This window comes from Nerophis lumbriciformis, linkage group LG12 (assembly GCF_033978685.3).
Source record: "Nerophis lumbriciformis linkage group LG12, RoL_Nlum_v2.1, whole genome shotgun sequence".
NCBI lineage: Eukaryota > Metazoa > Chordata > Actinopteri > Syngnathiformes > Syngnathidae > Nerophis > Nerophis lumbriciformis.
In genome coordinates, this window is record NC_084559.2 from 30,118,550 (window position 1) to 30,146,478 (window position 27,929).

At 37.7% G+C, this 27,929-nt stretch overlaps 1 protein-coding gene across 5 annotated transcripts in view; it reads left to right on the plus strand.

The window, feature by feature from the left end:
* ebf2 (EBF transcription factor 2) overlaps positions 1-20,273 on the plus strand; it is a 121,334-nt gene extending 101,061 nt beyond the window's left edge. For 2 of the 5 annotated variants that reach the window (XM_061986306.1, XM_061986307.1), the window contains exons 8-16: positions 1,304-1,445; positions 4,171-4,301; positions 4,426-4,552; positions 9,657-9,745; positions 9,885-9,950; positions 12,330-12,504; positions 14,442-14,621; positions 18,689-18,856; positions 19,025-20,273. In XM_061986306.1, coding sequence (XP_061842290.1) covers positions 1,304-1,445; positions 4,171-4,301; positions 4,426-4,552; positions 9,657-9,745; positions 9,885-9,950; positions 12,330-12,504; positions 14,442-14,621; positions 18,689-18,856; positions 19,025-19,056 — 1,110 coding nt within the window. In that variant the 3' untranslated portion in view covers positions 19,057-20,273. Of the gene's footprint in view, positions 1-1,303; positions 1,446-4,170; positions 4,302-4,425; positions 4,553-9,656; positions 9,746-9,884; positions 9,951-12,329; positions 12,505-14,441; positions 14,622-18,688 lie in introns of all 5 variants that reach the window. The other 3 variants (XM_061986304.1, XM_061986305.1, XM_061986308.1) reach the window with 2 other exon arrangements.
* Positions 20,274-27,929: the final 7,656 nt, after the last annotated feature.

Below are 27,929 nucleotides of genomic sequence, written 5' to 3' on the forward strand. Positions count from 1 at the left end.
AACTAATAATAATAATAATACTGTAAGTAATATTAAAGATCAAAATTGGGCCACAAAAAAAATCTTATTTGGGCCCTGTCCCTTAATCTTGCCTATTTTCCATCAACACACAAACTTATTATCACGTTCAGAAACAATATTAAATGGACAAATGTGTCCTTCTTATTAATAATGTGCGTGTCTTCCTTTGCATGGCAGATGTGGGATAGAACCCACACATGCTGTGTCCAGATCAAATTAGGGAGACAATACATCATGCACTGATTTACCGGCCTGCAAAAGCCGGCGATTTGCTCCATATGTTTGGTGTCATTGAAGGATCACGCAGCGATGATGAGCCGTCTGCATGCTATATGAATCACCCAGTTGAAGAGACCATATGGGGACCTAATAGAGGAGTACGCTATAGCAGATACACTATATTGCCAAAAGTATTTGGCCACCCATCCAAATGATCAGAATCAGGTGTCCGAATCACTTGGCCCGGCCACAGGTGTATAAAATAAAGCACTTAGGCATGGGGAGTGTTTCTACAAACATTTGTAGTGGTAGGCCACGTAAACTGACAGAGAGGGGTCAGCGGAGGAATTATGGTGTGAGGTTGTTTTTCAGGAGTTGGCCCTCTAGTTCTAATGAAAGGAACTTTGAATGCTCCAGGATACCAAAACATTTTGGACAATTCCATGCTCTCAACTTAGTGGGAACAGTTTGGAGCGGACCCCTTCCTCTTCCAACGTGACTGTGCACCAGTCCACAAAGCAAGGTCCATAAAGACATGGATGACATAGTCTGGTGTGGATGAACTTGACTGGCCTGCACAGAGTCCTGACCTGAACCCGATAGAACACCTTTGGAATGAATTAGAACGGAAACTGAGAGCCAGGCCTTCTCGACCAACATCAGTGTGTGACCTTACCAATGTGCTTTTATAGGAAAATTCATATAAACACACTCCGCAACCTTGTGGACACAGCCTTCCCAGAAGAGTTGAAGCGTAATAGCTGCAAAAGGTGGACCGACATCATATTGAACCCTATGGGTTAGGAATGGGATGGCACTTCAAGTTCATATGTGAGTCAAGGCAGGTGGCCAAATGCTTTTGGCAATATAGTGTATATTCTGACGTTCCCAGCGATGTCGAATTGCCGACTGAGAAATCATAGCAACACCTCTGTGCCGAAACAAATTGTTGCACTGGGGGTATCTGCTGCCTGAAATGGGAGATTGTATCTCTCAGCATGTTGTCAAAGTCCTGCACAGACACTCATGCATTTTTCTCCTGGCCCTGCTTCCTCTCCTTCAGGTGGTCCTGTCCAGTACTGTGAGCGTGGACGGCCACGTCCTGGCGGTGTCAGACAACATGTTCGTCCACAACAACTCTAAACACGGTCGGAGGGCCCGCAGACTGGAACCAGGCGAGTCAGCGGAGAATACTATGGAGTATGGTAAGAAAATACTGTGTAACCTTAACACAGGGCCGGCCCTCCCTAAAGGAAGAACACGCGCTGTGCGTAATAATAATAAATAATAATAAATTACATTTGTAACGCACTTTACATTTGTTAAAATCTCAAAGTGCTACAAAGTCTAAAAAAGGTAAAAAAAATACAAATAGAAAGTTAGAATATATAGTAGAAAGTTAAAATAGAAATAAAAACATGAAAACACTACATAAAACATAGAAACTTTGATAAAATAGAAATAAGAACATGAACGCACTGGATAAAACAGATAGGCAAGCAGTGCATTTAAAAACAAGAAGGCAGAGAAATTAGATACAAGTTGTGCTAAAAAGGTGGGTTTTTAGTCCCTTCTTAAAACGGTCGACCGACTGTGGTGCTCTAAGATGGTCGGGGAGAGCGTTCGTAGGGCCCCATGATCCGTGGTGGGCCCCGTTTTGCGTAAAGAAGCGCATGTAAAACGTCAAATAATGGATGACAGGGCGAACCATGAAATTCTACCTAACCTCTTTCTGCTCGGTCTCTGATTTGGCTACACAGTAATGACCTTGTCGTTACACTGGTTCCTGTGACCCACATCGTTAGTGCTTGTCTCAAAGAACGGTGGTATTGGGGTCATAAAAGAGTTGGAAAGTTTTATTAATGCTAAAATTTTCCCCAAAAATAATGTTTTTCCCCATTCATTTGTTTCTAGTACAAAACATGCATCGAGTTAAATTAAAAATTCTATAAAAAAAAAAAAAGTGTGAAAAAAAATTAAATAGGTGGGGCTCCAAATAAAATTCTGCTTAGGGCCTGCATTAACATCTACTTCATGTCCATTGCACTCACAATACTACAGCCGCATACCGTATTTTTCGGACTATAAGTCGCAGACTATAAGTTCCAGTGCGATTTATATATGTTTTTTTCCTTCTTTATTATGCATTTTCGGCAGGTGCGACTTATACTCCGGTGCGACTTATACTATGAAAAATACGGTATATAGAACTGCCATTCATAATTCTATCTGAAATATGCAATTATGACAACTAGTTTATTTGAAAAGACAATTTATAAGTTGGAAAAGTGCATTTATCACATGATTTATGACTTAGGCTCATGAGTTTGTATTTGTCTGCGGAGTTTTGCATTGAACTTTTTTTGTGAAATAAACAAAAACCAAAACATTTACCGCCGTCATTAATGTTGATTGGACAAGGTATCCCTTTAAAACTCAAGAAACCACAATTGGTAACTTCAAATTACGTCATGGAAAACAGTTAAAGGTGCTCAAAAAAATCTAATTATTGAGCATTTATTCCAATTTTAAATATATTTGTAATTTTACAGAATGGATTTAAAAAATGTTTTTTTTTTTTTTTTTCAGAATCCATTTTTAAAGATACATTTTTTTAAGTCATCTCCACACATACGTCAACAGCCAAATGAGCTATATTTGAAAATATTTTATTATCATTTTTATACCATATAATAATAAATTGTAAGAAATGGTTTGAATCGAGATTCGTGTTGAATTGAGAATTTCTGAGATGAAAAATTTCCAATGAGTGTTTTAAAAAAAAATTGTCCCAACTGCGCTGAACTGGGCTTTTATTTGTTTTGGTTTACTGTCATTGTTTTTTTTACATTATATTTACACTACAGAATCACAACTTATTTCATTTTTCTATTTATTATGTTTTATTTATAATCTATTCCCATTAATTTCTATAACATATTCTAATTCTATTGCATTCTATTTAAATCATTATTTGATACTATCGTTTTTATGGTACTCATTGGGCTAAATCTGGGAGCTTTGGTACTAAATTCCATGCCATCTAATGTGTCTCATGTGTGCTGGTCAATATTGCCACATTTACTTTGAAAACGGACGCCGATTACTTATTACTCTTTTAAAAAGTAACTTAGTCACTTTACCGATTACTTTATTTTAGCAGAGTTCGATTACAAGTTAGTTTATCCGTTACATTTTGTGCCAGCACAGAGTATACAACAAACCATAATATTGTTTACTGTAGATTACAAGTCAAAATAATTGCTGTATAAATGCCAATCTCTCTCCTCCTGACGTTTTTTTTTTTTGTTTGTGTTGCTTGCTGCTGAGTATTTATCACAGCAGGAGCGCAGATGGGCCTTTTGAACTCGGGGGACCAAACTGTCCGCAAATTATTTCAACTCAATGAGTTGTTTTTCTACTCCATACCTTCATCAAAATAAGTTGTGTTGAAATATTTGATCATAATTATAATGTAAACAACATACGTGCTGTACATAATTCAAAATGCTTGTATTCTGTAGCAGAAGAAAGCGTGTGCCTTTTTTTGGCCCTGGAAAAGCTACCTTATTTATTAATCTTATAGTTTAAATGGTGTGTAGATTGGGTGCACAGAGAATTTAGATTACAGGAGTAATGTCTCCTGCGGTTGCCAAAAATACACACTTTGCTGGGGAAAGTGTGTATTTGCCGAGCTCATTATTTTGACACGCAACAACAGTCCTGTGTTACATGCTGAAGCATTCAAAACAATATTACTTTTTCAGTGTTAGAATGGAACAATAAACAAAATCGTTCCATATTGAGACAAGTTTTTCATATCTAAAATGCAGTTGTTGTATAAGAAGGCAGCCAAATAACACGCTTTTAATTTTTTAATTTTTTTTATTATGGCCCCTACTGTAATTCTTGTTTGCTGTTTCTTTCCAGCCACCCCTTGTATAAAAGCCATCAGCCCCAGTGAGGGCTGGACTACAGGCGGGGCCATGGTCATTGTCATCGGGGAGAACTTCTTTGATGGACTACAGGTGGTGTTTGGAAGCATGTTAGTTTGGAGTGAGGTAAGAATTTGACGAATGAAAAACATCTCACCACAGATGCTGACATTTTCACACAGTAATGCATTTTGCATTTTTTTTTTTTACCCTTTCTCTGACATAATTGTGTTTTTTTTTCCCCCCATAGCTGATCACACCACACGCCATCCGTGTCCAGACCCCTCCTCGTCACATCCCAGGGGTGGTGGAGGTCACATTGTCTTATAAATCCAAACAGTTCTGCAAGGGAGCCCCTGGACGCTTCATCTACACAGGTGATCACATATTTACCTTTGGTGTCAGTTAGACCTGCAAATAACGATTATTTTATTAGTCCACTAGTCAGCGATTTTTTTTTTTTTTTTTTTTTTTTTAATTTATTAATCAATCAACAAAACAATACACAACAATGCAATCCAATTCCAAAACCAAACCCGTCCCAGCAACATTAAAGGGGAACATTATCACAATTTCAGAAGGTTTTTTTTCAAAATTTTACCCATCACGCAATATCCCTAAAAAAAGCTTCAAAGTGCCTGATTTTAACCATCGTTATATACACCCGTCCATTTTCCTGTCACATAGTGATGCCAACTCAAACAAACATGGCGCATAGAACAGCAAGCTATAGCGACATTAGCTAGGATTCAGACTCGGATTTCAGCGGCTTTAGCGATTCAACAGATTACGCATGTATTGAAACGGATGGTTGTAGTGTGGAGGCAGGTAGCGAAAACGAAATTGAAGAAGAAACTGAAGCTATTGAGCCATATCGGTTTGAATCGTATGCAAGCGAAACCGACGAAAACGACACGACAGCCAGCGACACGGGAGAAAGCGAGGACGAATTCAGCGATCGCCTTCTAACCAACGATTGGTATGTGTTTGTTTGGCATTAAAGGAAACTAACAACTATGAACTAGGTTTACAGCATATGAAATATATTTGGCAACATGCACTTTGAGAGTGCAGACAGCCCAATTTTCATCAATTAATATATTCTGTAGACATACCCTCATACGCGCTCTTTTCCTGAAAGCTGATCTGTCCAGTTTTGGAGTTGATGTCAGCAGGCCAGGGAAGCTAGGGTCGGTATTCTTCTCTTGATCATCTTCGGTGGCATAAGGGACGGTGTGAGCCAAGACATCCAGGGGGTTTAGCTCGCTCGTCTGCGGGAACAAACTGCCGCCATTGCTTGCCGTGCTACCGAGGTCCTTTGTCCCTGAATTGCTCACACACTCCGGCAGATTCAATGGGGGTCTGGCGGCAGATTTCTTTGACTTTATCGTTGGAAATGCATCTGCTTTGAGTGTCGCAGGATATCCACACATTCTTGCCATCTCTGTCGTAGCATAGCTTTTGTCGGTAAAGTGTGCGGAACAAACGTCCAATTTCTTGCCACTTTCGCATCTTTGGGCCACTGGTGCAACTTGAATCCGTCCCTGTTCGTGTTGTTACATTCTCCGACAACACACCGACGAGGCATGATGTCTCCAAGGTACGGAAAACAGTCGAAAAAACGGAAAATAACAGAGCTGATTTGACTCGGTGTTTGAGAAAATGGCGGATTGCTTCCCGATGTGATGCCACGTTGTGACGTCATCGCTCCGAGAGCGAATATTAGAAAGGCGTTTAATTCGCCAAAATTCGCCCATTTAGAGTTCGGAAATCGGTTAAAAAAATATATGGTCTTTTTTCTGCAACATCAAGGTATATATTGACGCTTACATAGGTCTGGTGATAATGTTCCCCTTTAAGACACATGTGATAATAATAAAACATTTAATTTCTAAGCGCCTTTCAAGAAACCCAAGAGCATTTTACAATCATGCAGATACAACAATTAAAATCAACATGTAACAAACAAATGAAGGACAGTGTAGAGCACAGGTGTCCAACTCAAGACCTGGGGGCTAGATCTGGCCCACCACATCATTTAATATGGCCTTGAAATAATTTGAAAGTATTTAATCTTTTTTTACTAAACGCATTTGTTAATTCCATGTATTGCATGCAATTGCCTATCTTTTAAACTCTAATATTATTATTAATGCAACAAATGTTATACTATCATGTATTTCAAGGTTTTTTCAGTTAAAATAAAAATAATTATAAATATCTTGACTTATGATTTCAATGCAAGTTATCCATCAAATTGTCCATCCATCCATCCATTTTCTACCGCTTGTCCCTTTCGGGGTTGCGGGGGGTTGTATATTGTAAAAATGACAACAGGTTTTACGGAAAAAAATGGCAGCACAGTTGCCAGAATTCTACTGTAAAAAAAACAAACTATAGTACCAATTTTCCATTTTAATATGATGTAAAAGCACACACCATACATTTTATGGTAAAATTGTTGCAACTAAGCTGCCAGTTTTTAATTGCAAAATCAAAGATGCCCACGGGGAAGACCCAGGACACGTTGGGAAGACTATCTCTCCCGGCTGGCCTGGGAACGCCTCGGGATCCCCCGGGAGGAGCTGGACCAAGTGGCTGGGGAGAGGGAAGTCTGGGCTTCTCTGCTTAGGCTGCTGCCCCCGCGACCCGACCTCGAATAAGCGGAAGAAGATGGATGTATGGATAGAAGATTTTTTACACTTATTCACCATTAATTAGTTGCTTATTAACATGCAAATTAGTAACATATTGGCTCTTAATTAGTCATTATAAGTACTTATTATAAGTACTTAACCCTAACCCTTATATGTTCCCCTAGTGTCCAAATAACTCTAAATTAAGTCTTTGTTACTTTAATAAGCAACTAATTAATGGTGAATATGTTCCCCATACTAAAGTGTTACCAAATGTAATAATCAAATGCATAGGCAATTGTATAATAATATCATGAGGAGAATCCCAATACATTAATACTCATAAATTATTCACGGTTGCAAGCGGCCCTCTTAGGGCAGCCATAACTGCGATGTGGCCCTTAGTAAAAAGAGTTTGACACCCCTGGACTGTGAGACAGTGACTATGGAATTTTGAGCGGGAGGGTTTTGAGTCCGAGTTTTAGAGTATGAAGAGAGTCAATACTCCGGATTTGGAGATGGGAGAGAGTTTCATAGTTTGAAGTAGAGTGACTGAAGGCTCTGCTCCCCATGGTGCTGAGGCGGACAGCTGGCACAGCAAGGTGGATGGCAGAGGAGGATCTGAGGGAGAGTGCTGGAGTAGTGATGTGGAGGAGGTCAGACAAATAAAGAGGGGTGAAGTTGTGTATGGCCTAGAACAGGGGTGTCAAACGTACAGCCCGTTTAGTAAGTATAAAAATGAGCCGAAATTTTAGAATGAAAGAAACTGCTGTTCTAAATGTGTCCACTAGATGTCACAATAGCAATTCTTTGTATCTTTATAGATGATGCTACATATGTAAAAAAAACACACACAAAAAACACATTGTGTTAGTGCACCAGTCGAGGAAAATGAGAAACTACATAAATAACATACTGTAATTTGATTTTAATATATTTTTTTTATCTTGATAGATTGAAAATTAACACCAACATTATCATTTATTCAGAAAGTATAAATAATGACAAATAAAGATAGAATAGTATTAACTGCAACATGTAAGTGTAAAAAAAAACCCAACAACATTATGATTTGTACATTTTCCGAGTGTGATTGTTCTATTTGTAAACAAAGAAAACAATCTGAAGTTGTCTTTATTTTTAAGTTATCGTGCCGTGATTTTACCAGTCCGGCCCACTTGAGTGTAGATTTTTCTCCATGTGGCCCCCGATCTAAAATGAGTTTGACACCCCCCTGGCCTGAAGTTTCTCCAGGACAGGCGTGACGTGATGGACTCCGGGGGTTTTGGTTATGACCCGGGCAGCAGAGTTATGGACCAAGCTTGTGGGAGGTGACCAGACTGTGAACAAGGGTGGAGGCAGCAAGGGCCGGGCGATAGGGGCGGAGTTGGTGGAAGTGTGTCATTTTTGGTGGAGAAGTAGTGATGGGTGTCATCGGCGTCGCAGAAGTAAATGTTGAATTTGGGAAAAACAAGGCCAAGGGGGAGAATAGATAGATAGATAGTACTTTATTGATTCCTTCAAGAGAGTTCCCTCAGGAAAATTAAAAGATAAGAGATGAAGAGAAGGGGGCTCAGGATAGATCCCTGGGGCACTCTTGTTGTGATTGCAGAGTGGTCGGACTTAAAAGAGTGAACACTGCAAATTATTTGCCACCTGCCAAGATTAAAAATGTTATTCCAAGAAATTTCCCTAGTTTTAAGAGCTATTTACTTATTTTTGTCACGACGGGGGGGTCGCAGCTTACTGCGAGGTTCCTTCCCCCGGGGTGCAAACGGACCTCTCCGGACAGGACTTGTAGGTAGGAGCATGGTTTATTCTTGAAACTCAAAGTAGTACAACAAAATGTACATGACTGTAGCATAAGCACTTAGCATACACTTGAAACCAGACATGAAGCGAACAATGACGCCAGGCCGACTGACTGGCAAAGGCAGGCTTAAATAATGCCTCTGATTAGAGACAGGTGAGCGTCCCGAACACCAGAGGCAGGTGAAAACAACAAGCAGCCATGGCAACCAAACCAAACTCAGGTGTCACAAACAGGAACTAAAGGAGTCCAAAACTAACAGAAAATACAAAAACATGATCCGGACCACGGATCATGACAATTTTTAGTCATTGACTTGACCTCATAATCTTAATACTATAGCATGAATAATTATATTTTGTCTATTCTAGTTTTAAAATGTTGAAATTGAGAAAATAACTATCCAAATAAGATATGTTGGGTTTCCTCACATAGAAAAAAAAAAATTCTGCAACATTCCGAGAAAATTGCAAGTTGAATAATGCTTGTTTTCAGAATAAAATACTTATTTCTATCTAAAAAGTCTTGCTAATTTGTAGATATACAAATCCTAATTTAGGATGTCTTATCATGTAAAATTAATTAGCTGCATGGACAGGTAATTTTACTAGTCGTTTCTTTTTTCTTGTATTTTGTCAACTCTTTGTTGCAGTGTATGTGGTTTAATGCAGTGGTTCTCAACCTTTTTTCAGTGAATTTCTTTTTAATTCAAGTACCCCCTAATCAGAGCAAAGCATTTTTGGTTGAAAAAAAGAGATAAAGAAGTAAAATACAGCACTATGTCATCAGTTTCTGATTTATTAAATTGTGTAACAGTGCAAAATATTGCTCATTTGTAGTGGTCTTTCTTGAAATATTTGGAAAAAAAGATAGGTTTTTATTTATATTTTTAAAGGATTTTTGAATTGTTGCTATTTTTAGAATATTTTGAAATAATCTCACGTACCCCTGGCATACCTTCAAGTACCCCAAGGGGTACGCGTACCCCCATTTGAGAACCACTGGTTTAATGTGTAATATGTTTGTGTGTTCTAGCCCTGAATGAACCGACTATAGATTATGGTTTCCAGCGTCTCCAAAAAGTAATTCCACGACATCCTGGTGACCCAGAAAGAATCGCAAAGGTGAGACCCATACATCAAAACATACTTTTTTTTCTTAAAAAAAAAAAAAACATTATAAAAAAAGAAACAATAGGAAATACATACTATTTACAAGTTTTCTTGCTGAAATCTGAAATGGAATAAATGATGTGCTTTGTAGGAAATTCTGCTTAAGAGAGCAGCAGATCTTGTGGAGGCTCTGTATGGGAATCCACATAGTAATCAGGTACTTTGGGCCAATTACTTTTAAAGGGTTTTAGGGAGGGATATAGGGTTAACCCTTGAGTATATTAGGAACTTCTTCGTCCTTTCAGGTCAATTTTCGCTCTATTTTTGCTCTATTTTTGTCAGTAACTTTGGTTATGATACCTTAAATGTAATGTTTTTTTTGAAATCCAATTTAAATATTTTTCTTTCAAATTCTTTTATAAAACCAGGATAATCTTGGAATTGATGTTTGCCCAGTTAAGTGCCGCCAAGACGAAAAAGTTAAGGGGTTATAAAACATTTTTGGATTCATAATTTTTTTCTACTTTTTTTGCTTAAATCTCTCTATCAACTTCAGTCCTATATAAAAATAACAAACATGTAAATCAAAGCCCCGTGAGAAGCACTTGACCAAATTGTTCCATGTAATTTCAAACAGTAGATATGACAAATTGTACTATTTTTCTCCAAAAACTGGAAAATACATGATTGTATTGTGTAATGACTGTACAGTTAAAAATAATAGTTATCATTGGGGACTTTTTTGACCCATGATGCTAAACTGCTATTAGGTTTGTAATCTGACAAAGCAAAAAATTAAAATAATGCATCAAATATAGTTTGATTACCGTATTTTTCGGACTATAAGTCACAGTTCTTTTTCATAGTTTGGCCGTGGGTGCGACTTATGTGTTAAATTATTATCACATTACCGTAAAATATCAAATAATATTATTTAGCACATTCACGTAAGAGACTAGACCAGGCCTGGGCAATTATTTTGACTCATGGGGCCAAATTTAGAGAAAAAAATGTGTCTGGGGCCGCTATATCTATTTTTAAGAACACTAATACAAAACCTCACAATAATGTCTGATTGAATGCTCAAAACGTTATGACAGACCGCCTTAAAAAACGGAATGGAATTTTAAATGTTTTTATTGAATGAGACACATAGAATTTACATGAAAATAAAGAATGTGGGATTTACAATATTAACTATGAACGATAAAACACTGAATATTGACAACATATGAACATCACTCCCCCATATTTTACAATCAAGCGAAACGGAACAAAAATGCAACAAACACAGCGAAATATGAACGTGAAGGGTAAAAAATAAACCCACCTACGATCTGATATATCACTAAGCTTTAGAACTTTGTTGTAAAAATTTCCTTCCGCGTCTGTCCCTGACACCCGCAATTCAGGCTGGCCGCTCTGGAAACAATCTGTGGAAACGCTCCCCACCCACACTGCTTGGTGCCTCGTCTGAGCTGCTGTGATTTAGATGACTGTAGTAACTAGTATATCATGCAAAAGCGCAGATTTCAGCCATTGAAATACTTTGTATAGTTCAAGACTTACGGTCATTTGAAAACATCACTGCACATCATAATGGCAGCTACAGTTCCCATCTTAAAGATCTAAAAAAATAATTTGGGAATATCCGGCGGGCCAGATTGAAATGCTTAACGAGCCGCGTTCAGCCCCCGGCCCTTAATTTGACCAGATCTGGACTAGACGTATAAGATTTCACGGGATTTAGCGATTAGGAGTGACAGATTCTTTGGTAAACGTGTAGCATGTTCTATATGTTATAGTTATTTGAATGACTTTTACCATAATATGTTACGTTAACATACCAGGCACGTTCTCAGTTGGTTATTTATGCCTCATATAACGTACACTTATTCAGCCTGTTGTTCACTATTCTTTATTTATTTTAAATTGCCTTTCAAATGTCTATTCTTGGTGTTGGGTTTTATCAAATAAATTTCCCCCAAAAATGCGACTTATATATGTTTTTTTCCTTCTTTATTATGCATTTTCGGCCGGTGCGATCTATACTCCGGAGCGACTTATAGTCCGAAAAATACAGTACGAATTGTATGTATATTTAAGCCTGATCTTTACCCCAGTACCGCAGCACTTTAACATTTACTGTATGGATGACAACTCTTTGTATGCAGATTTTTCAAAATATAAAAAAAAAACAATCAATCAAACTTTATTTATATAGCAAAGTTGCAAGTGGCAAACTTGTAAAAAAAAAAAATAATAATGATAATAACTGCCATCAATAGTTCAAATGGGCATTCTAAGGGTCAAAATAAAAATAACATGGCATGATGGATATTTAATTTGTCTGTATTTTTATATATATTTGAGTAAACAAAAACAAAAAAAGAATCCAAATGTATTATACACGCTCAACTCCCTGAGGACTTTTTCGTCCTGGCGGCACTTAACTGCTGTTAAATTATGTATGCCCCAGTGGGTTAAGGGTTGGAGTTAGGGTTAGTCTATTGTAGCAGAAAAACATCAACTTCAGAAAAAACATCACATGTATGATTTGTTGGTAAATACTGTGGCATCACTTTATCCCCTGTAGGACATGTTGCTAAAACGAGCAGCGGACATTGCAGAGGCCCTCTACAGTGTTCCCCGCCCTCACAGTCAGCTGCAAGCACTGCCCAGCTCACCAGCCCATGGCAGCGTCATGGGGTTGGGGTCCTATCCTTCCCAATTAGGTGTCAGTATTGGGGAGCCAGTACAGAGCAGCCAAGGTAAACGAAACACCTTGTAATCAGAGTACAGGTTCACACTGTAATACACAGGTGTCAAACTCAAGGCCCGGGGGCCAGATCTGGCCCGCCACATCATTTTATATGGCTCACAAAAGCAGGAATATGTCAGTAACATACTTTTTTTTACATTTTTACTAAATGTCATTTTTCCTTTTAATTTGACAGAAAAAAATACATGTACTACATGCAATTGCATATCTTCTAAACTTGAATACCTAATAATGCAACAAATATTATGTTCCAAACATATTTTGTTAGATTAACGAATAATTAATCACTTATATATCTGCTTGACTTATGACTTCAAAGCAAAATATTCATCAATTTGTACACTGTAAATATTACAAAAAATTTCATGGTAAGAAATTGGCAGCTCAGTCATTAGAATTTTACCGTTAAAAAAAGAGCGGTACTATTTTTCCATTTGCAGTAATATTCTGTAAAAAATAAATAAATAAAAAAACATTTTACAGTCAATAAGCTGCCAGTTTTTTTACCGTATAAAAGAATAGTACTTTTTTTTACATTTGCAGTAATCCATCCATCCATTTTCTACCGCTTATTCCCTTTGGGGTCGCGGGGGGCGCTGGAGCCTATCTCAGCTACAATCGGGCGGAAGGCGGGGTACACCCTGGACAAGTCGCCACCTCATCGCAGGGCCAACACAGATAGACAGACAACATTCACACTCACATCCACACACTAGGGCCAATTTAGTGTTGCCAATCAACTTATCCCCAGGTGCATGTCTTTGGCGGTGGGAGGAAGCCGGAGTACCCGGAGGGAACCCACGCAGTCACGGGGAGAACATGCAAACTCCACACAGAAAGATCCCGAGCCCGGGATTGAACCCAAGACTACTCAGGACCTTCGTATTGTGAGGCAGATGCACTAACCCCTCTGCCACCGTGAAGCCCACATTTGCAGTAATTATTTGTAAAAAAAACACCGTCAATTTTATGGTCAATTTCTGGCTAATGAGCAGCCAATTTTTTATACGGTAAAAAACAGCAGTACTATTTTTCCATTTACAGTAATATTCTGTAAAAAAAACAAAAACAAAAAAAAACATTTTACAGTCAATAAGCTGCCAGTTTTTTTACCGTATAAAAGAATAGTACTTTTTTTTTACATTTGCAGTAATTAGTTGTAAAAAACACCGTCAATTTTATGGTCAATTTCTGGCTAATGAGCAGCCAATTTTTTATACGGTAAAAAAACAGCAGTACTATTTTTCCATTTACAGTAATATTCTGTAAAAACAAAAAACAAAAAACAAAAAACATTTTACAGTCAATAAGCTGCCAGTTTTTTTTTACCGTATAAAAGAGCAGTACTTATTTTTACATTTGCAGTAATTTGTTGTAAAAAACACCCTCAATTTTATGGTCAATTTCTGGCTAATGAGCAGCCAATTTTTTATACGGTAAAAAAACAGCAGTACTGTTTTTCCATCCATCCATCCATTTTCTACCGCTTATTCCCTTTTGGGGTCGCGGGGGGCGCTGGAGCCTATCTCAGCTACAATCGGGCGGAAGGCGGGGTACACCTTGGACAAGTCGCCACCTCATCGCTCATACTGTTTTTCCATTTACAGTAATATGCTGGAAAAAAATCATCGTAAATTTTACTGTAAAATTATAGCGACTAAGCTGCCAGCTTTTTTTACTGTAAAATCTGAAAACATTTTTTTTACAGTGTACATAACAATATAGAATAATCAAAAGCATAAGCAATTGTGTAATAATATCATGAGGGGAATCCTTGTACATTTATATTTATTTGTTATCCACTGTTACAAGCGGCTCTCTGAGGGCGACCATAACTGCGTAGTGGCCCACGATGAAAAAGAGTTAGACAGTCCTGCTCTGATATTAAGATTCAAATTTGACCCATAATTTTGATATTTTCTCCAGGATACATTCGCAACTCTAGCAGCTTATCTCCAAGAGGCTACCCCTCAGCTTCCACCCCTCAACAGTCAAGCTATGGCGGCGGTGGTATGACTGGAGGCTACGGAACCGTTCCCATGACAAGTCTAGGAGTTCCTGGCTCTCCTGGCTTCAGCAGTGCGTCCCCCACCGGATCGCCTTACAGTAAGTTATTGCCCAACGTTTTTTTTTCACGTTCATTTTTAATATCTTTATTTCAAATTCTTTCACATATCAACAATACACTGGGAAATCATTTTAGTCCAGCTAAGCGCCGCCAGAATGAAAAAGGCCACAGGGAGTGAGTGTTTAAAACATTTTTGGATTCATATTTTTTTCTACCTTTTCTGCTCAAATCTCTTAATCATTTCAGTCCTAAATAAAAATAGCAAACATACAAATGTGAACAAGCCACCACCGCGCCAAAACCCTGTGAGAATCACTTGACCAAGATTGTCCCGACTGAAAGAGTAATTATGACAAATTGTTCTATTTTCATCCAGTGAAATCCTGAAATTAGAAAATGCATGATTATATTGTGTAATTACTGTACAGTTAAAAATGTAGTTATAATGGTAGTTAATGGGGACTTTTGTATCCCCAGTGTACAGCACTGCTATAATGCTTGTAATCTGACACATCCCATCCATCCATCCATTTTCTATCGCTTATCCCTTTTGGGGTCGCGGGGGGTTGCTGGAGCCTATCTCAGCTACAATCGGGCGGAAGGCGGGGTACACCCTGGACAAGTCGCCACCTCATCGCAGGGCCAACACAGATAGACACAACATTCACACTCACATTCACACACTAGGGCTAATTTTTAGTGTTTTCAATCAACCTATCCCCAATCTGACACATCAAAAAATAAAACAATGCATAAAAATAAATGTTATTACTAATCTTATGTACCTACTACCCCAGCCCTTTAACATTTAATGTATGGATGATAACTCATTTTATGCAAATCTTTCAAAATAAAATAATCCTACATAATTCAATCAAATGGGCATTAAAATTGTTTAAATAAATATGCCATGTTAGCTATTTATGTCAAAGTACATTTTTCTGTTTTATTTTATACACCGAATCCGGAACTTTTTTGGCACCGACCTTGTGAAATCCAACGGTGTCATGATGAATACCTGGGTTGCGCCTGACATCACGCCCGGTTTGCACTTCGGCACTTGGTGCTCACTGAGAGCGGATTGAGCCAAACTACCCTAGTAATGTTGCAATTTTCAATGCCAACAAAGCAATGGACTCAGAACACGTAAAGTAAGGTTCCACTTTTTGAAAAATAGGCTAGCTTGATGCTAATATACATTTCCTTTGCTATTGGCATGCTACTGGTTAGCATTAGCAATTTTACATGGCGATTTCCATAACTCTAAAATTTTTTAGATGAAAACTACAACTCAGATGCACGTTACAATCAAACAGCTGGTGCGTAATGAGTACAATACTTACAGTATCAACACTTTTTAGGGTGTAAAAAAAAAAAAAAAAAAACCTACCATAAACTTTACACCACTGCCATCTAATGTCTTGGACCTGAAACTGTAATGGCAACTTAATGTCATACTTGCAACTGAGAAAGCTATACCAACTGGACAGAATTTATTCTAATCAGCTCATTTTTAAATGTTGCAAAAAAAACGAGGTTTTATCTTCAAAAAACAATTAATACTTACTACCACACACAAAAGTATCGAAAAATTAGTACCGTTGAATACCAGTATCAATTCCCAGGTCTGGGGAATTAGTACCGAATCAGTTCAAATGTGAACGGTACCCATCCCCTGCTCTAAACTCCTAATCAGCTCATTTTTAAATGTTGCAATAAATAATTAGAATTTATCTTAAAAAAAACAATTAATATTTACTACCACACACAAACATATCGAAAATTGGTACCGTTGAATACCAGTATCAATTCCCAGGTATGGGGAATTAGTACCGAATCAGTTCAAATGTGAACGGTACCCATCCCCTACTCTAAACTCCTAATCAGCTCATTTTTAAATGTTGCAATAAATAATTAGGATTTATCTTAAAAAAAACAATTCATATTTACTACCACACACAAACGTATTGAAAATTGGTACCGTTGAATACCAGTATCAATTCCCAGGTATGGGGAATTAGTACCAAATCTGTTCGAATGTGAATGGTACCCATCCCCTACTCTAAACTCCTAATCAGCTCATTTTTAAATGTTGCAATAAATAATTAGGATTTATGATAAAAAAAAACAATTAATATTACGGCGTGGCGAAGTTGGTAGAGTGGCCGTGCCAGCAATCGGAGGGTTGCTGGTTACTGGGGTTCAATCCCCACCTTCTACCATCCTAGTCATGTCCGTTGTGTCCTTGGGCAAGACACTTCACCCCTTGCTCCTGATGGCTGCTGGTTAGCGCCTTGCATGGCAGCTCCCGCCATCAGTGTGTGAATGGGTAAATGTGGAAATACTGTCAAAGCGCTTTGATTACCTTGAAGGTAGAAAAGCGCTATACAAGTATAACCCATTTATCATTTATTTATTTATTTACTACCACACACAAACGTATCGAAAATTGGTACCGTTGAATACCAGTATCAATTCCCAGGTACGGGGAATTAGTACCGAATCAGTTCAAATGTGAACAGTACCCATCCCCTACTCCATACTTGCCAACCCTCCCGGATTTTCTGGGAGACTCCCGAAATTCAGCGCCTCTCCCGAAAACCTCCCGGGACAAATTTCCTCCCGAAAATCTCCCGGAATTCAGGCGGAGCTGGAGGGGGCTCCAGCTCCATGCGGACCTGAGTGACGTGTCAACAGCCTGTTCTCACGTCCGCTTTCCCACAATATAAACAGCATGCCTGCCCAATCACGTTATAACTGTAGAATGATCGAGGGCGAGTTATTGGTTTCTTATGTGGGTTTATTGTTAGGCAGTTTCATTATCGTCCTCCCAGCGCGGCAACAACACACAACAACAGCAGTCAAGTTTTCGTCTACCGTAAAGCAGTTCGTCTGCCGTAAACAGCAATGTTGTGACACTCTTAAACAGGACAATACTGCCATCTACTGTACATGCATATGTGACAATAACATCTACGGCTTTTAGAGAGTGCAGTGCACAACTGCTATACTATATATATATATATATATGTATATATATATATATATATATATATATATATATAATAAAATAAATATATATATATATATAGCTAGAATTCACTGAAAGTCAAGTATTTCATATACATATATATATACATATATATATATATATATATATATGAAATACTTGAGTATTTCTTATATATATATATATATATATATATATATATATATATATATATATATATACATATATATATATATATATATATATATATATATATATATATATATATATATGTATGTATGTGTGGGGAAAAAAATCACAAGACTACTTCATCTCTACAGGCCTGTTTCATGAGGGGGTTCCCTCAATCATCAGGAGATTTTCCTCTCCTGATGATTGAGGGAACCCCCTCATGAATCACATGAATCATCAGGAGATTTTCCTCTCCTGATGATTGAGGGAACCCCCTCATGAATCAGGCCTGTAGAGATGAAGTAGTCTTGTGATTTTTTTTTCCCACACATACATATATTGCGCTCTACTGCGGTATCGAGCACTATTTTTTGGATAACCTTATTAAGACATATATATATATATGTATATATATATATATATATATATATATATATATATATATATATATATATGTATATATATATATATATATGTATATATATATATATATATATATATATATATATGTATATATATATATATATATATATGTATATGAAATACTTGACTTTCAGTGAATTCTAGCTATATATATATATATTTATTTTATATATATATATATATATATATATATATATATATATATATATATATATATATATATATATATATATATATATATATATATATGTCTCAAGGTTGGCAAGTATGCCCTACTCTAAACTCCCTGAGGACTTTTTCGTCCTTTAGCTGTTCTATATCTATGAAATTAAGTAATCCCTAGAGAGGTAACATGTACTGCATGGATGATTAGTCATTTTATGCAATTTTTTCAAAATAAAAGATAAATCAATCAAACTTTATTCACCATATCGCCCGACAGTAACTTCTTTTTCAACATGGCCGATGTGATGAGACTGACCTCATGTTTCCTCTCCACAGTAATGCCCTCCAGTCCGACCATACCAGGAAGCTCCAGCTCTTCATCCCTCTTGCCGTTCTCCTCTTTCCCATCCGCTGCTAAACAGAAGAGTGCTTTTGCACCCGTGCTCAGGCCACAGGGCTCCCCTTCCCCTGCCTGCCCCGCCTCAGGGGGCAACAGCTTCAGAGGTAGCCATCCGACTCACTATCTGACCCCGCTCTCTGAACTTACGAATGCAGTCTAACCCCTTCTTCTAACCACACTCACAAAATCTTTGATTGAACAAGACACAGAAAGTGTGCAGTACGTTAATGCAAGATTAGAATCATAGATTTTGCATATTTTTTTCTCTCCAGCGATGACAGGCCTGGTTGTCCACCCGATGTAGCAAACCTACCCCACACCAGTGCTTCACTTAATCCCCTCCTTTGGCACTAAGGACAATTGATCAATAGCAAACTCTGCTCCCTGAGCCCATCCAGCCATTTCTTAGTCCCCCTGTCACCCAGGCGGATGAAACTATCCAAAGACAAGACATGTGTCCCCAGCGCAGAGGCGATTACGCCAACCGACTTTTAGCTGAACAGACTGGACCATACCGCACTGTGTCAACCACGGAAAGAAAACCGCTCCGAATCCAACCGCAAGCTTCTAAAGCTCCGTGTTTACCTCTGGCCATACTTTCCATGGCCCCAGCACCTGCCCAAACCGAGGACGTACACAGGAGCACTGATCGTTGGACGGCTCTGATAAGCAGGGTTCTATTTGTCTGTGTATGGACACTTTAAAACAGCATGTGTGTACACTGTCTGTGAGTTAGCGACATGTTTTTGTAGTAGACTTTTTGAAGACAATTTACATTCCAGAAAATAGACCCCTTTATTTTTTGTTCTGATCTTTAAGATTTTACAAGGGAGAGTTCTTTGTCTCAAGGGTGATTTACTAAAGGAATTCATATATTGATTTATTTAAGTACAAGCAATTTAACTTATTATAGCTAGCTTAGGGAATAATATAAACATGTTTTATAAAAGTGCTCTTTTTTTTTACTGTTGATTAAGTTAATTAAACAACAATTATGTGTGGATTTCATCGAATTTGGAATAAAACATCCCCACTTTGCAAGGTGTTTACATCATGAGTAACACCACTAAAGAAGGTTATTGTCCTTGCGTAAAGGAAAATGTTAGTTAGCCTTATTACATGTGTAACGCATGCTTTGTTGAACCAATACGCTGTAATTAGGTCATCCAGCATTGCAAATCTGACACGATATAATAAAAAAATATTTTTAGCTTCGTTAAACACGCGTCTGCAGAGCACAGGTTAGTCACTATGCAGTACAATACACAAAAGCACAATTATGCTCAATAGAAGGGTACAGCTATGTTGACTTTGATATTACACCACAACACAAACATCGCTCTCAGGATGGGAAAACAAAGAACACAAGAATCAAGTACATTTATACGATTTGTTTTTTAGACTTTGGTTGACTTTATTTATTTTAAAAATATATATATTAGCAATTTTAATATTCTGCTTTTGAACCCGTCCTTCTTTGAAATGGTACAAACATGGTGCAAATGTGATTTGTATATGATCTTAAGGTGTAATTATATTTTGTGCTCCAAATAAAACAATGAAGCAAATGTGTTGGCGTCTTATTTCGTCGAACGGAATGTTTGGAAGTATTTGCACGATTGCAAATATGCACAGATCTACTTTTTGCACCAGTCACCACTGTGTTTGAGCAGCTTGTTACACTATTTTGTATACATGTTTTGTATACTTAACTGACGAGCCGCAGCATCTTAATTGAGAGTGTTGAAGACTGGGTAGAGCATGTCAAGATAAACAACAACACCCCCGTCCATCCCCCATCTTTTTCCCTCTCTCCTCTCCAATAAGCTTGCATGTCTCCGAGGACCCAGCCTCTTGGGGCCCCTGAGTGAGAACCACATGAGTCTTCCTCCAACACGGCCTCCTCCTCCACTTCTTTTTCCTATCTATAAAAATGCATGTGCCGTACGGTTTCCTTTTTTATTATTATTTTATTTTTCTATAAATCTCTGGCACTGCTCCATCCCTACTTTTGGTGCCTCTCTGGGTTTTTTGTTCTCGCGAAATGGCCCTTCTTCACTAATGTAATTAGCCCTGGTAAAGAAGGGCAGTTAATTACCCACTCTATTTTGATCGGGTAATTAATGTAATGCCAGGATACAGCAAGTGTTTCATTAGCATAGCGCTCAAAGCAGTTGGGGGCAGGGTAACACCTATGATTGGGGGGTCTTTTCAGGATATATTTATGGATCAACATTAGACATATGGAGCTAAACCACCAGGCAGCCATGTGACCTCCCCACTCAAGTAGTTTCAACTTCCTCCCTGACTATTCTCATCTTTGATACGCCGTTAATTTGACAAGTTAAAGTCCGCTTTGTTCCCGACGCCTCGGCGTTCATCTCAGCGAGTGCTCCTCCAAGCCCAGCGGTGCAGGAGCATATGCTCATCCTCACTGTTGCCGTTGTCGTGGCTGCGTCAGAGACGTTTACTGCCTTCTGATCACAGTTTGGATAAAGACGAGACGAGCCGCCACCTGCTACGGAGGCGTTACACATTACACTGCGCCGTTTGAGTGGAAACCCAGCATCTGCTCTAATGAGAACATAGACTATATCATGTTTTATTATTGACACTGCACATGTATTGATGAATTCCACGTTGAGCGTACAGTACTGTCACCTTCTCAATACAAAAAAAAAAAAACACCCATCCCCAGTTTTACTCTCAAGGGAGATGTTTGTGTTTATATACCCAATTAGCCCTCCGGCCACAGCATGGCCATGCATTAGGCTGACATTAGCCCCGGGTGTATGCAATGGGTGGGAGTAAAATTCGCTGCACCCCTTTCTCATTTGAGCCATGCCTTATTAGGCGCTGTGGGGCTAAGCTTGACAGGGGCAGCCCACTGTTTTGTCAAAAAGATTGGCTTCCACGCACAGCCAGTGTCCTTTGACTTGAGTCGGTCAGTAAAAGCTGCATTGTTGCCCATTAGGCCATCGGACCCCAATTCCTTTTTCTAAAATGAATCTCCTACCCCTTATGCCATTCCCTTGGGTGTCAGTAGAGTGGGGTGGCAGATGGGACAGACACAGAGCTGCCCCATGAGACCACCCCTCCAGCCTCCCTCCCCAGCAACACACACAAACACATATAGGTGCACACACTCAGACATGCATGTATACACATATGCATAAGTAGAACAAAAAAACACACATGCACACAGCACAGCAGCAGCAGCAGCAGCAACACATAACTTCCCTGCCCCCAGACGCAAGCCTCATCTGTCAGCCTGCCTCTTTTGTCCCGTGCACAGGATGATGTTCTGTGAAGGCTTGGGTGATGTCTCTGTCCCTGCCTCTCAATCTGTGCATGTGTGCGCGCATATGCGTGTGTGCGCACAAAGCGCTGAAAGGTAATCGTCTATAGAATGATTGCCCGATATCATCAATAAGTCATTTATAACATCCTTTTTATGTTGTCAAAGCCTGGTGATGACAAAACTGGGCGGTTTACTGGGCAGTTTTTTTTGTAGCTTACAAGTAGAGATGTCCGATAATATGTAATATTGGAAATTATCGGAATCGTTTTTTTTATTTTCGGTATCGTTTTTTATTTTTATTTTTTTATTATTTTTATTTTTTATTAAATCAACACAAAAAACACAAGATACACTTACAATTAGTGCACCAACCCAAAAAACCTCCCTCCCCCATTTACACTCATTCACACTCATTCACACAAAAGGGTTGTTTCTTTCTGTTATTAATATTCTGGTTCCTACATTATATATCAATATATATCAATACAGCATACTTGCCAACCCTCCCGGATTTTCCGGGAGACTCCCGAAATTCAGCGCCTCTCCCGAAAACCTCCCGGGACAAATTTTCTCCCGAAAATCTCCCGAAATTCAGGCGGACTCAGGTCCATGCGGACCTGAGTCCGCTTTCCCACAATATAAACAGCGTACCTGCCCAATCACGTTATAACTGTAGAATGATGGAGGGCGAGTTCTTGGTTTCTTATGTGGGTTTATTGTTAGGCAGTTTCATTAACGTCCTTTCAGCGCGGCAACAACACACAACAACAGCAGTCACGTTTTCGTCTACCGTAAAGCAGTTCGTCTGCCGTAAACAGCAATGTTGTGACACTCTTAAACAGGACAATGCTGCCATCTAGTGCGTTTAATGAAAGCACTTTTGTGCGTGCTACACAGCAATGCATCATCAGAGAGGGTGTTCAGCATGGTTAGAAAAATAGTGACAGAGAATAGAACAAGGATGGACAATTCAACCCTTAACTCAACAATGAGTAGATGAGTGTTATGTGTATGTATATGTGTAAATAAATGAACACTGAAATTCAAGTATTTATTTTATATATAAATATATATAATAAAAGAAATATATATTTATAGCTAGAATTCACTGAAAGTCAAGTATTTCTTGTATGTATATATATATATATATATATATATATATATATATATATATATATATATATATATATATATATGAAATACTTGACTTGGTGAATTCTAGCTGTAAATATACTCCTCCCCTCTTAACCACGCCCCCAACCACGCCACGCCCCCAACCACGCCCCCGCCCCGACACCCCACGTCCCGAAATCCGCGGTCTCAAGGTTGGCAAGTATGCAATACAGTCTGCAAGGGATACAGTCCGTAAGCACACATGATTGGTCCACTAATAGTACTAACCTTTAACAGTTAATTTTACTAATTTTCATTAATTACTAGTTTCTATGTAACTGTTTTTACATTGTTTTACTTTCTTTTTTATTCAAGAAAATGTTTTTAATTTATTTATCTTATATTATTTTATGAATTTTTTTTAAAAGTACCTTATCTTCACCATACCTGGTTGTCCAAATTAGGCATAATAATGTGTTAATTCCACGACGGTATATATCGGTTGATATCGGTATCGGTAATTAAAGAGTTGGACAATATCGGAATATCGGATATCGGCAAAAAGCCATGATCGGACATCCCTACTTACAAGTGTCATTTTGTCCATTTGTTTACATTGCAACAATTCTAAAGCGTGACAAAGCAAAACAAAAAGCTCAAAACAACAACTCTATGGTCTGCATCTATGGTCTGTCAAAGGGAAACTGCACTTTTTTGTCACATTTTGCCCATCATCCGCAATCCTTATGTAAGATAAGAACACACATCTTTCCCTTTTATGTGCGTTTTAGATATTGAAAAACTGCTTGTAAGAGGCAGCAAACAATGCAGGTATTGGAGATACGATCTATTCCGCCTATAAAAGCCTCTACAAACAATCCAATAACCTAAAACACTGCAGGCTGTAAGTATGTACTGTATGTAATGGAGTAAAAGGCATATTCATTATAACTATCCATCCATCCATTTTCTACCCCTTGTCCCTTTCAGAGCCTATCTCAGCTGCATTTGGGCAGAAGGCGGGGTACACCCTGGACAAGTCGCCGCCTCATGGCAGGGCCAACACAGATAGACAGACAACATTCACACTCACACTCACATTCACACACTCGTGTTGCCAATCAGCCTATCCCCAGGTGCATGTCTTCGGAAGTGGGAGGAAGCAGGCGTACCCGGAGGGAACCCACGCAGTCACGGGGAGAACATGCAAACTCCACACAGAAAGATCCAGAGCCCAGGATCGAACCCAGAACCTTTGCATTGTGAAGCACACGCACTAACCCCTTGTCCAACCGTGCTGCCTCATTATAACTAGGGCTGTCAAAATTAACAGGTTTGTCTTGATCTGGCTGCCGGCTATCTTCATTTTGTTGCACTGCCTGGTTTCTGGGTCAAGAGGTGTAGCCACCTGCGCGCACACCTGATACTCATTCCCAACTGACTACTTAAGTCCCTTCACTCTGCGCCAGTCGATTCCTGATGTTTCACCCTTCCAGTCGTTTTTATCTCCTTTGCGTTGACTCCACTCATGCTTCTCGTTCTCTGTGGCTCAGTCCCGGAGTTGCGGTTGTAGTGTCAATTGTTATTCTCTACACCTTCTGTGGGCAATTTCCTTTTCTCGCAGCACGGTGGAGAAGGGGTTAGTACGTGTGTCTCACAATACAAAGGTCCTGGGTTCGATCCTGGGCTCGGGATCTTTCTCTGTGGAGTTTGACTGCGTGGGTTCCCTCCGGGTGCTCCGGCTTCCTCCCACCTCCAAAGACATGCACCTGGGGATAGGTTGATTGGCAACACTAAATTGGCCCTAGTGTGTGAATGTTGTCTGTCTATCTGTGTTGGCCCTGCGATGAGGTGGCGACTTGTCCAGGGTATACCTGGGATAGGCTCCAGCACCCCACATTACCCCGTAAGGCACACGCGGTAGAAAATGGATAGATGGATGGATACCATAAGTGTGCATCCTTATCTATTTTTTCCTCACTCCTTTTTGAGTGCTCTTTTGTTATTATTCTTATGTATTTTTTTGCTCTGGCTAAGCTGATCGTGACAGAGTTAACTCATCTGATTAATCGCAAAAAATTCTCGCACAAATCATGTACACACTTAGATTAATCATGCAATTTATTTTTACGGTACTAGCTCTTTTACCTTAACTGCTACAAATATATATATATATATATATATATATATATATATATATATATATATATATATATATATATATATATATATATATATATATATGTATATATATATATATATATATATATATATATATATATATATATATATATATATATGTATATATATATATATATATATATATATATATACATTAAGTGTGCATCCTTATCTATATATTATATATATATAGATAATATATATATATATATATATATATATATATATATATATATATATATATATATATATATATATATATATATATACATATATATGGTCATTTTCATCAGATTAATCACACTTTTGAATGTGATATTATATATATATATATATATATATATATATATATATATGTATGTACATATATATATACATATATATATGTAAATATATATATATATGTAAATATATATATATATATGTAAATATATATATATGTGTATATATATATATATATATATATATATATATATATATATATATATATATATATATATATATATATATATATATATATATATATGTCTTAATAAGGTTATCCAAAAAATAGTGCTCGATACCGTAGTAGAGCGCAATATATGTATGTGTGTGAAAAAAAAAAAAAAAAAAAAAGACAGGCTATCGATGCTGTCATCTAGCAAAGCTGAATTTGACCAAGCAACCCCCCCGTACCAAAAAGCCCTTGATGAAAGCGGATACAATTTCACCCTCACCTATGAACCCACGCCAGGAAACCAACCAAAAAAGAACAGAAAACGAAACAACATCATCTGGTACAACCCCCCATACAGCAAAAACGTCTCAACGAACATTGGACACAAATTCCTCAATCTGATTGACAAACACTTTCCCAAAGACAACATCCTAAGAAAAGTATTCAACAAGAACAACATTAAATTGAGCTACAGCTGTATGAACAATATACGACAAATCATCTCAAACCACAACAAAACAATTGCAAATGAGCCGTCGGCCCTCAGACAGAGCGACTCCAAAACCAACAAAGGATGTAATTGTCGAAAGAAACCTGATTGCCCTCTCAACGGGGGGTGCTTACAAACATCAGTTGTCTACCAATCTAAGGTAATACGCAAGGACATTAACACATCCGACACATATGTAGGATTAACCGAGGGAGAATTCAAAACCAGATGGAACAATCACAAGGCTTCTTTCAGGAACAAAAACCTGCGAAATACCACAGAACTCAGCAAACACATTTGGGACCTCAAAGACAATAATGTTGAATATTCAATAACATGGCAAATTCTTGCATCCAGCACACCGTACAATAGTGGTAATAAAAGATGCAACCTATGCTTGAAAGAGAAACTGTTTATTATTTACCGTCCAGACCTGTCATCCCTCAACAAGCGCAGCGAAATTGTAACAACATGCCGCCATAGACGGAAACACCTCCTAGGTAACACATGAGCCAATCACCACGCCCCTACGCCAGCCTGTACCCACCCACTCTGTGCCCTATATAAACCATGGTATGTGAATGCTCCCATTAAAATCTCCTGATGATTGAGGGAACCCCTCATGAAACAGGCCTGTAGAGATGAAGTAGTCTTGTGATTTTTTTTCCCCACACAAAGTCATTTTCATCAGATTAATCACACTTTTGAATTTGATTTATATATATATATATATATATATATATATATATATATATATATATATATATATATATATATATATATATATATATATATATATAAAAAATCAAATTCAAAAGTGTGATTAATCTGATGAAAATGACTTTGTGTGGGGGAAAAAAATCACAAGACTACTTCATCTCTACAGGCCTGTTTCATGATATATATATATATATATATATATATATATATATATATATATATATATATATATATATATATATATATATATATGTATGTGTGGGAAAAAAATCACAAGACTAGATCACAAGAAATTGTATCCGCTTTCATCAAGGGCTTTTTGGTACGGGGGGGTTGCTTGGTCAAATTCAGCTTTGCTAGATGACAGCATCGATAGCCTTTTATTGATATATATATATATATATATATATATATATATATATATATATATATATATATATATATATATATATATATATATATATACATATATATATATATATATATATATATATATATATATATATATATATATATATATATATATAAAAAATCAAATTCAAAAGTGTGATTAATCTGATGAAAATGACTTTTGGACAGCCTTAATTACAAAATGTAACTTTCACAGTATTTTGCTCATTTTAAAAATAACTGATTCTATTACCAAGAAGCTTATAAAAAGTGAAATGAAAGGGCAAATAGGTATAAAGTACAGAATAAAAATGTAAATGTTGACACCAAAAATTAGGAATGCACAATATATTTTGTTTTCAAGCCGATACACAGAGCCGTTTAACTTGTATAGTTTTTGCACTTTTCATTACGGCTGGTTTCGTGACAGCTTTTTAGCAGCAGTCATTTTTGTAGGCTTTTGTAGGTCATCTTCGAGTAGGGATTTTCATAGTCAAATCTGATTTGTTAGATTTTGCCCATATTCCACGATCAAATATATATATG